This window comes from Chanodichthys erythropterus, chromosome 23 (genome assembly GCF_024489055.1).
Source record: "Chanodichthys erythropterus isolate Z2021 chromosome 23, ASM2448905v1, whole genome shotgun sequence".
Lineage (NCBI taxonomy): Eukaryota > Metazoa > Chordata > Actinopteri > Cypriniformes > Xenocyprididae > Chanodichthys > Chanodichthys erythropterus.
Window position 1 is genome coordinate 64,300 of NC_090243.1, and position 11,164 is coordinate 75,463.

Below are 11,164 nucleotides of genomic sequence, written 5' to 3' on the forward strand. Positions count from 1 at the left end.
TCCCTCATTTGCTATGTATTTAAGTTCCTGCCTTTGCACTCTTCAGTTGTTTGGTATTACTTGTGTTTGTAGCACACTGTTGCACTTTTGGATTATCTTTGAGTCTTCTAAATAAACCTTGTTGGATTTTTGTACTCTTCGTCATCTTCATTGGCGCTACTGTAACAAAAACAGGCACGGAAACTTCAGTGCTGCTTGATGCTTGAAACGTCAGTGCTTGATGCTGTTAAGACACTGGGCCAGAGCCTCAAACTTCTAAATGGGAGACATGCACATATACAGGAAAGCTATTTTTGCATCTTTACATTTTCATTTGTTTCAAATTCAACACATTAATAGTATATCTCATTACCAAATAAAAACTTCTGAGCACATGCCTTATCATCATTACATCAATTTGAGAAACAAATCTCGGCATAGAGCACAAACAAGAAACAGGAAGTGGTTTATTGCTGCTGTGCTTCTCAATTTCATTTCCTGAGTAACACTGGATTTTGAAACAGGCAAATTCCAGAAAAAAACAACGAAAAATTTAGGGTAATTTTTAAAGTGTTTGCTTTTGCTGACCCTTATTACTGCTCTTGTGCGGTACAGTTCCTGTACTGTGCCAAAAGACCACTAGAACTCCAAGGGATTTTTGAATGACCAAAATCAACTCTGTTTTAGATACACTGGCTTCACAGTGAGCTCTTGTGCTTGGGGACACTTTCATGACTAATGCAGTTAGAAAGTGTTTTGGTGTATAGTGTGGTAGAATTTTAGTTTTAGTTGTTTGGCCAGAAGGGAGTTTTTTATCATTATTTTCATCTCTCCTCTAAAACTTGAATTGCTAAGTAGGCTACATAAGTATGTTATTTTCAAAGCAATAGAGCATTTAACCTTTCAGTGCCACTCACTGGACATTTCTGAACTACCTTGTACATAAACAACCAACATATTAAACTATGGCCAGATTCATAAATGAAAATCGCCACTCACTGGCTTTGAAAGTGTTGTGAAATGTGCAAGAACCATAGTACAGAATTATTTTGCCAAAATGTAACCACAGTCCAGTTTTTCCAATGAACCCAGGTTGGTAAACTACATAAAGCAAAAAAAAAAAAAAAAAAAAAAAAAACTAAACCAAAATAAACAAACAAACAACAACAACAACAACAAAAAAAACACTTGGTTACTTTTAGAAACATTGATCTGTCTTCTAGGTCTTTCCGGGTCACCACTGCTTTATCTGCATTAAGAGTAGGAGACAGTGATTAACAAATATTCTGTTTTCATAGCTTAGGTCTTAAAACGGTTGCTGGAGGCCGTTGTTGTTTTGCCTCAGTCCGTTTGTGGTTATGCCCTATGCAGAACTCATCTCATACCAGATCTAGTATTTAGATGAGTAAGTACATGCATGCCATGTGCCTGGACTTTCAGTTTAACTACAGTGAATAAAATGTGGAGTAATGACTACAGATAAGTTTCACAAGTAGTTTTCTCACAGAAACAGGTTTAAACTCTCTAACCTCTGACTTATTCACTGACTAGCTAGCAAGATTATATGAACACCCTACACATTCAGTTACACCGCTCAGCGTACTAGCCTAGAATTCTGTTTTTCAATAGCCTGTCTTTACCTTATATAAATGTTCAAATATAAAATATTAGTTTATAATTCCATTTGCTGATTACCCGGTTAGCCTATAACCTACACTAATGTTCAGTTATACCATTTGTGTAGTAGCTTAACATTCCGTTCTATTAACCTGCTAGCTTAGCCGATACCTTACACAAATATGCAATTATATGTTGTTTTTTTACACAGAGGCCTTTAACCTTGCTCTTGGAGACCCATTGCCCTGCATGCAAAGTATTACAAATGGCAACCACTTGAGGTCCTAGGCAGATTCAATTCAGTGGACAGATCAAATTGTTTAGATCACCGGCTTTAAGAAAATAGAATATTCTGATTTTAGAAGAAAAATACAAAATTACGTAGTGCATGAAAATTTTTTAATCAGAGAGAATATGCATGTTATTTACATTTGAATGTGTGTATGTCTATTCTATCTGGTGAACACTGGTGATTTCTTTTGGCTCATGCACACTTGTATTAGCTTTGAATATGTCACATCCTGTGAGAAAACTTTCCCAGACTCTTCACTGCCCGGTCCCGAACATGGCTGTTTCATTTTGAGTTACTGTGGTCTAAACTGAGAAAGAAAAACGACAAACCTGTGGGCACGACACCTCACTTTCTTAATACCATGTTGGGTTCCTTCGCAGAAAAAAACAACGCTTTTTACCTGATTAGTGAAACTGTCAAATCAGGTTTTGGTGCTGAAACCCCTGTGCATATGGGCATGGCAGATGTTTTTAGATGTACAACTTTCACACCAAGCAGACTTGGCACTGTTTCTTGAGAAAAGTTAGAACACAAGACCACATTTGTACATCTGTTACCTAAGGACATTGTTCCCGCAAATTGAATTTACACATTGTAAAAATAATAAATTGTGACAACACTAGGTTACACCAGCAAAAGTCATTTTTATGGGTCAGCTCAGATTTAAATAGCTAACAATGTTGCAATATTCTTACAACAGATCTGCAATCCTCATCAACACCATTGACCATTTAATCCTGAGTTGAATTGAGTAAAGATCTGTTTCATCTGGTTTTCAATAGTGCTGTGCCTTGTGACAGGAATGAGGCAACTATTTGTGATGGGTAAACATATAAAAGGAACTAAAAATTTAGAGAAGAACAAGAGAAAGTGGAAGTAAACATGGCCTAGGGGTTTTCTAACCTGTCCTGGAGCACCCCCAGCACTTCACATTTTATGTCCCCCTCATCTAACTCAACTGATTCAACTCATCAACTCATCAGCTCATTAGTAGAGACTACAAGACCTGAAGTGTCAGATAAGGGAGACATACAAAATGTACAGTGCAGGGGTGCTCCAAGGACAAATTTGAAAACTCCTGGCCTAAGGCCTTAACTCCAAATTAAAACTGGATTTTCCAAATCTGTTGTATCTGACTGATTATTATCTGATGCTATATATTGTCACGATCACCATCTGTTCCTGTCATGTTCCTGTCACATCCCGGACTACATTTCCCATGATCCTCCATTGCTCATCACCTGCACTCACTTCACAATCATTCCACACTAATCACCACACCCAGCTGCAGCTCATTATCAGGACTATTAAGGACTTTCACTCACACCACCTCACCGCGAAGTCTTGTTTTCCCAGTGTAACATTTCCAAGCGTTTGTCCTGTTTATCCTGTCGGTTCCGGTTCCGGTTCCTGTTTCTGATCCCTGTCTGGTTCTCCTGTCCTGTGATTGATAGCTGCCTGCCTTTTGACCACTGCCTGTTCTCTGACTACGATCCTGCCTGTCTCTGATGTTCCTGTTTACCCCGTTTGACCACGCCTGTACGACCACGCTCAACATTTAATAAAGCTTCGCATGTGGATCTTACTCTGAGTCCCGCCTTCGTTACATATATACTGTACTTCTAAAGAAGCAACTCAGGCTACTTTTCACATGAAGAAGTTATATGTAACTGTTATGAGTAAAAGTCCAATTACACTGTTGCGGCTTTATATAACGGTTTCAAACTCTTGGTTTTCAAACTCCTCAGGGTATTTTATGAATGTCAATTTTGGTCAGGTTGTCACGTGTTTTATTGTATTTTATTAAAATTCTTCTCCATTAATTAATTATACTGTCATTTCTGTTGATCAAAATAATGGTTTGATATTTTGTATATACATTTAACATTTTTGCTGTTTTATAAATGTTTTGTACAGAGCCCCTAAACGGACATTGTGATGATAAATTAGATGGGAGGAAAAACTATATTTTAATATTTTATTTACGTTCCTTTGCAAAACTTTTGCACTCACTCTAAATATAGGCTATTCAATTACAGGTCCCCAATATGACCAGTTACCGGCATATATAGTGCAATGACATCACCACTGGATTTTTTAATGCTCACGTCACAGCTGTTTATTATAGACTGTTCATATGACAGTTAAAGGGTGCTCAGCGCTCAGAGGTATGTTTAGTTCTACAGAAAGTTCAATCAAAACATGATGAAGGGAAGTCTGGTACATTACAATTACAAAATTAAATTTTTTTGTTTCACTTTCTTATTATTTTTAAATCTGTTGGTTTCTCTTCCTCCTCTCAAAGCCATGTTGTTCTAGTATTCCTATATTAAATTATATTGAATGAACAAGCATAGTAGCTGAATTGACTTAATGCATTTTTCAGTTCAAACAGGCCTACAAAAATGTGTTTGTGTTTCAGTCCCATTCGCTCTTTTCCCAGCATGCACTGGGGCATGATTAATTACTATGGTTACAACCAGTGGTGTAGTCCTAAAAAAATAAGTGGTGTACTATTACCCCCCCCCCAAAAAAAAAAAACAACAACAACAACAACAACAATTATATATAAATATATAAATATGTTTTATGTTTTTGTTCACTAGTAACATGTTTCATTCAATACAAATAAATACAGTGCATTCTAAAATTGGTTGACATTTTTAATGTTTTACAGTTTGACTTATTTAAACATGTTGCTTTGGAATTATATTCACTGTGAAAAGTGATATATCTGAAATTAAAGTTTCATTTTATTCAAAAGGGTATAAAAAAAGCAAATTATTCAAAATCTAATTTATAAACAGTATAAAAATGTGGTCACAAACAAACAAAAACAGTAGTCAGGCTGAATGGAAATTTAATCCACTCTCTGTCAGTAGGTGGCGCTTATGGAACAGCAGAAATGGAGCTGTTTCCCCGGAAACCTCTTTAAACTCAGTTTTATATTATTTATGCACATGTAAGCTTATCAGTTTGACTGAATTTTCTATTTCATTGTGTCATGAGAAGTCAAACTATATAATTTTCCATTATCATAGCATTTATTATGAATAATAGCAACCTACACATAGCCAATAGAAACAACAGAACATGTCACAGGTGTAATATAAATCTAGTGAAAATATTCCCTTAATAGATTATAAATTCTACAAGTTAGCCAAATTTACCATAAATACTACAATTAAACGATATAAATTCTAGTAAGGGTGGGTGATGAATAGTTTAAAAAGCTTCCTAATAAATGTTGGCGCAAGGTGATGTTTGTTCTCTTTTCAGACTTCTGTTCATTTTTGTCCATCAGTCTAAATCGCGTTTGACTTTCTCTATAGCGTTTTAAAGTGTTTCACTCTCAATATATATTCAAATGGATCGCACATTTTATCATCAGTGTCGGGATGGCTCGTGGAAATCTTATCACACTTTTGGAGCCTGATAAGATTCAGAGTTGCCTATGTTTATGATTCCCGCACCACTCATGCATTAAATAAACAAGCTTCAGTTTCGCTGACGGTCTTTTGTACGGGAACTTAGCGCTTAAAAGCACCGAACGCATGATGTAGGCTATATAATTAATTAAGTCTTATTTATTCACCATATTTCTCACGCCGTGACCGCTGCAGTGAGAGATCTGTGCTCAATGCAAGGCTCAAAACACCGAGTGGCTTTGATCGGAGTTCTCTCACTGCAGCGCGAACACGCACTGTGAAGCCTTTTTTAGCCGACAATGATGAGCGGGCAAATGACAGAAGTGCTCATGCACCAATTACAACAAAGAATCGCGAGTTTACACAACAGCATTGGACGCACAGTTAAGGGGGAAGCTAACAGGAGAATATTGGGTATACGCAAATACTGATCCTTACAAGTCGTAATACGCAAACAGCCCTGAGCAAAAAGTAAGCAAGTTGTAACCACCACTGGTTACAACTGTTTGTCAGTTTTATTTACATCATTGTCATTAATTTTGTTGTCACATTTAGTAATGCATTGTCTTGTGATGTGCTTGTTCCTCTTTTTAAGAGATCACCCTTTTGTTTACCCAGTTGTTATCCTTGTTGTGTTTCATACCATGTGTCTCATGTGTAAGTCTTAAGGTCTATTATGTTTAAGGTTTATAAGATGAGGTTTATAATCTTATGAGCGTTTATGTGATGTGCCGATTATTTATATATATGTGTGTGTGTGTGTGTGTGTGTTTGTGTGTTTGCTAACTTAAACAGTAGAAATACTTAGAAAACCTTCTTAGTCACTTAATCTGAATGGTAAAGAAAGCAGATTTGAAGTCTTGACAATTGAAGCTCAGTGAAGACAAGTATTTGAATAATTAATAATATACACAGAAATGTCATGCAAGCTATCATTTTTAATGTTCAATAAACAATTGAGAACTTTTTCTTACTACATGGTGAAAGCAGCACCAAGTCAGAAAGTTTCATCTTTTGAGTCATAAGGGTATGCAATAACAACCCAAATCTCCATAAAGCAACTTCAGTGAAATGACAAAGGATAGAACAGTTTAGAGCAGAAGGCAACATATATCTGTTCTTCACCTAAAATGCATTTTTGTACATCTTCTATGCAGAATAGTCACATGACACCAACGTGAGGAGCCTCTGAAGTGGCTGACATCACTTTGCCCTGACACGTGACATTTGGTGTTATAAACTAGTCTAAGACAATCGGGGAAGCTTATTCATCACTGAACCACTGAAATACTCTTGGTTATCTGTTGTGATTCTACCAAGAGACAGAACATGAATGTCTCTACAACCTCAGACTGTAAGTATCAAAAATCATGAAAAATTGTATTTCATTTACTATGATTGTGTATATAATAAACACCTTGTTTAAAGACGTTAGGTATATAGGCATATTAGGCCATTATGTGAGATTTTTTTATGAACTGTTACCTGCTTTGGTCCTGTGATGAATTTGAATCGTTGAATCATATAATTTGAAAATATTCTGTGTGTATATATTACCTGAATGTGGTTATTTGTGGTTACATTAAACCTTTTTTTTTTTTTTTTACATACATAATTACATTTACTTATTGCTGAAGGGCTTTGAGGAGGCTGTTTCACTCTTCCATATGATATTTTGGACTGATAATATGATTTGTCTCTCAATAGATGAAAGTGAAGCTGTGAATTTCACATATTTTACAGACTTGGTGAGTAGTATTATTATTGTGTATATATATATATATATATATATATATATATATATATATATATATATATATATATATATATATATATATATATATATATATATATAATACATAATATATATATTAATAATATTCATATTTTTGGGGTCCAAAATTCGGGAAAATTCTAAAAGGGTTCTATTTTGTGTATTTGGGTTAAAAAGTTTAATGACATATATCTAGTCAAATTTTGTAACACTTTTAAACTTTAAAGTTCTAAGATGTCATCAAGCTTTTTTGTCATAACACAACTCTTCAAGCCAAAATTAAAATGCCACCCACAGCTAATGTTATCAGTAAGCAGAGGTTGAGCTTCTTTTAGTGCTGCATGCTTATTTGGACATTTGATGTGTCAGTCAAGTAAAACTATCTATACTAATTCATATCTTTGTCTCTTATTATCTGATGCACCTCTTGAATTGAGATCATACAGACAGATTTGACTGTTACCACATTGTGCACAATGAAATGATTTCCCAAGGTGTGCGTCACATATCCTTTATCTGTTATCTGTATATAGGATGGAACAGAATCTAGTGTTTGACATGCTCCGAAGGGGCTCTGTTTATGTCGACCCCCAGGGCGGGTGCCACTTTACCTGTTTGTGCACGCTTCAGAAAGGGTTGAAAGAGGATGTGGATGCGGTGTACTTGTGTGGTTTCTCCAATAGAGACACCTGCACCTGATCTGAGCAGCGGAATATGTTTCGTAAATTTAGATTGTCAAAGTTAGCAGGGATGTGATGTCACACTGATTCACACTTTACTGATCAACTGGATTACAGCTGCAAAATGGTGAGAGACTATTTTACCACTGTAGACAGGAAGTGGCTGTCAGTTGAGTTGAAGATTGTCTGAAAAGACAGTGGGAAACAAACTTCTTAGCTTCATAGTCAGCATTCTGAGAGGATTTAGAAGAAAAGCTAATAAGAGAATGTAAAGGAATATTAAACCCAGAAATCTTTTACTCACCCTCATGTTGTTTCAATCCCGTTCTTCTGTGGAACACAAAAGAAGATATTTTGAAGAATGTACAGGCCACTCTTTACCATATAATGAAAATGACTGAAGGCTGTCAAGCTCCAAAAGGATGACAAATGAAATAAAAGTGGTTCACATGACTCATTCACAATATTCCAAGTCTTGTGAAACCATATAACTGTTGAACAGACCAAAATTTTCTTGTTATATTAATTTAAATATTTGTCCATTGTTGCCATCCATTGCAATATGTGCCTTAAGACAAAACACACCAGTTTTAATGGCAATAATGTTGTGATGTCAATGGAATGTGACCAATTGTGCTGTGGCAAATTTTAATATTAGTGGAAGGGCAAATCAAATGCGTTAGGGAAGAATATAAGTGAATAAACTTAAATTTCATGTCACATGAATGTACCGTCTTGAGAAGACAAAATACTTTTAGAAAGTTTTTTTGCATGAACTGCTTTTGTGCTTATGAATCTTTTGCAGCTTTTTGTCATTTTGGAGCTTGACATTCCAAATCTCCATTCATTTTCATTACATGAAAAACAAAGGCCAGTGTGTTTTTTCAGAACTCCTCTTTTTGTGCTCTACAGAGGAAAAATGTTCCTTTAGATAATTGGAATGTTTTTAAGTAAATCTAAATCAAATGAAATGGACATTGCTCAGAATTCAAAGTACCTAAATATATACTTTTTTCATTTCAGACAACTGATGACTATGAATCAGATCTGGGTGGATTATGTAACAAAGAACTAGTGCGACAGTTCAGTAAGACATTCGAGCCCCCTCTCTATTGGATCATCTTTGTCGTGGGGGCTTTGGGCAACCTACTGGTCGTCTGCATCTTCACAACTGTGCGAAACCGTCTCAAAACCATGACTGACGTCTATCTGCTGAACCTGGCAGTGGCTGATCTTCTCTTCCTTGGCACATTGCCCTTCTGGGCAACAAATGCGGCTCAGGGCTGGGTGTTCAGCCAGGCCATTTGCAAAGGAGTTTCTGCAGTCTGCAAGATTAACTTCTTTGCCAGCATGCTTTTACTCACTTGTATTAGCGTGGATCGTTACATTGCCATCGTCCATGTAACCGAAGCGCACAACTACAAAAACAAACGCATGCTGTATAGTAAGATAACTTGTTTGTTTGTGTGGCTCGCCTCTTGCCTCTTAGCTCTACCGGAATTTCTCTTTGCCAAAGTGAAAATCATAGGCCCCCAGCACAGTTCCTGTGTCATGGTATACTCCATCACAGACAACAATCTTACTAAAGTCTTGGTGTTGGCTTTACAGATCTGTGTTGGCTTCCTTCTCCCACTGCTGGTCATTGTTTTGTGTTACTCAGTCATTATTCGTAAACTCATGCAGGCTCGAAGCTTTGAAAAACACAAGGCTCTGAGGGTCATCTTTGCAGTTGTGGCTGCTTTTGTTCTCTCACAGTTGCCATTCAACGGATATCTGATTATAGAAGCAGGCCAAGCCAGCAATGCCACAATAACGGACTGTGAAGTCATGCAAAGCTTAGATATGGCTGGCCAAATTGTGAAGTGTCTTGCCTACACACATTGTTGCCTGAATCCCATTCTGTACGTCTTTATCGGGGTTCGCTTCCGGAAGGATCTCTTGAGCCTGCTTCAGCGCATGTCCTGTAACCTAGGACTGGTCGACAACAGCAAACTGCAACAAGTTCCCAAGAGGCCTTCTGTTATGTCCGACACTGACACCACCCCTGTTTTTTCCTTATAGATCTGTCTACTGTACTTACCATATCGACAACTTCTTCAAAAACATTTTCTTCATCTAGTGTGTTATTGGCATGTTAATGGCATGATAGACTTATTTTTCAGAGTTATAGGTCCTTATAAACACAAACATTATTGTGCAAGCTCTATGAAATGTGCTTCATTATAGTACTATTCCTATATAGTTCACTGGAAGTACATGCTGGGAAATTGTGGAGATTTATGTACATAGATTCTGTTCATGAGCATTTAATCAGCATTTTACGGATGATTCTAGTCAGAGCTGTATATTGTGTCCTAGAGGTATACTATCATGCTTTTCATACTTTTCTAGCAAAAAATGATGCAAAATTGCTATTGTACAGTGTACATATATTTTGAGAATTTGTAGAATTTGTTGAGTGTAATGGATTTCATTTTGTATTAAAAAAAATGGGATAATGACATGAGTTCTGATTTTCTTTTTCTTTTTTATAAAATCTCTATTTACTCATATCAACTATAGGGTCAACTTTGGTCCCATGAACATTTTGAAAACAAAGTCTTTTAAAATTTTTGTTATTTATTTTTTACATGCACTAGTTTAAATTGTTGACTTAAATTGCTGGTTGTAAAAGAAATGTGGGACAATAAAACATGTACAAAAACATTCAAATATTGGAACTGTTTGATTATTTCAGTCTTTGTTTATATATTTAGAAAATATATATACATACAGTATATTTAAAAAAAAAATATTTAGTTTGAGTTGAAGTAGCAGAAATAAGTAGCAAAAATAAGTGATGAAGGCATGCATGATAAAAACTTACAAGACAGTTTTAATATAATTGAAATCTGGTAGTTTTAATCGAAATCAGCCCCTGTATCACTGAATGAATTGCCTAATGTTGAAGAAACACCCACATATGTCTAACAAGACATACAAAAAACCTTGTGTGCCCAGGAATGGACAACAAGTGGTTGGTCACTATTGTGGTTAACTCATTCAGTTGTAAACGGAAATAGTAGGCTTTGCACCAGATCAGGAGCACTCCAAGGCACTGACGTTGGTTAATTTATGCCTGTACAAACAGATGGTGTACCACAAGACACAACCGCAAGAAAATATCAAGAAATAAATGGCATGAATACAGCTTGCTGATAGAATCTGATGGAAAGCTTGCTAAAAATTATGCTTAATGCTGAAAATAATTGTGATTAATCTGGAATCACTTACAGGAAATATAAAAAATAAAAGTGTTCCATGATTTAAAAGTATAGTTTGCCCAGAAATTAAAATTGTCATCATTTACTTTCCTTCATGTCGTTCCAAACAGTATGATTTTCTTTCTTCTGTG

General features: G+C 35.9%; 1 protein-coding gene across 2 annotated transcripts; it reads left to right on the forward strand.

Annotated features, from left to right (window-relative positions):
• The first annotated feature begins 5,711 nt into the window (after positions 1–5,711).
• On the forward strand, positions 5,712–10,445 carry ccr9b (chemokine (C-C motif) receptor 9b). Of its 2 annotated transcripts, XM_067377917.1 has the most exons (4): positions 5,712–5,787; positions 6,474–6,670; positions 7,024–7,064; positions 8,794–10,445. In XM_067377917.1, the coding sequence occupies exons 2-4, from the start codon at positions 6,646–6,648 to the stop codon at positions 9,829–9,831; spliced, it is 1,104 nt and encodes a 367-aa protein (XP_067234018.1). In that variant the 5' UTR covers positions 5,712–5,787; positions 6,474–6,645; the 3' UTR covers positions 9,832–10,445. The 2 variants fall into 2 exon arrangements, with proteins under 2 accessions (XP_067234018.1, XP_067234019.1); XM_067377918.1 differs by lacking the exon at positions 7,024–7,064.
• Positions 10,446–11,164: the final 719 nt, after the last annotated feature.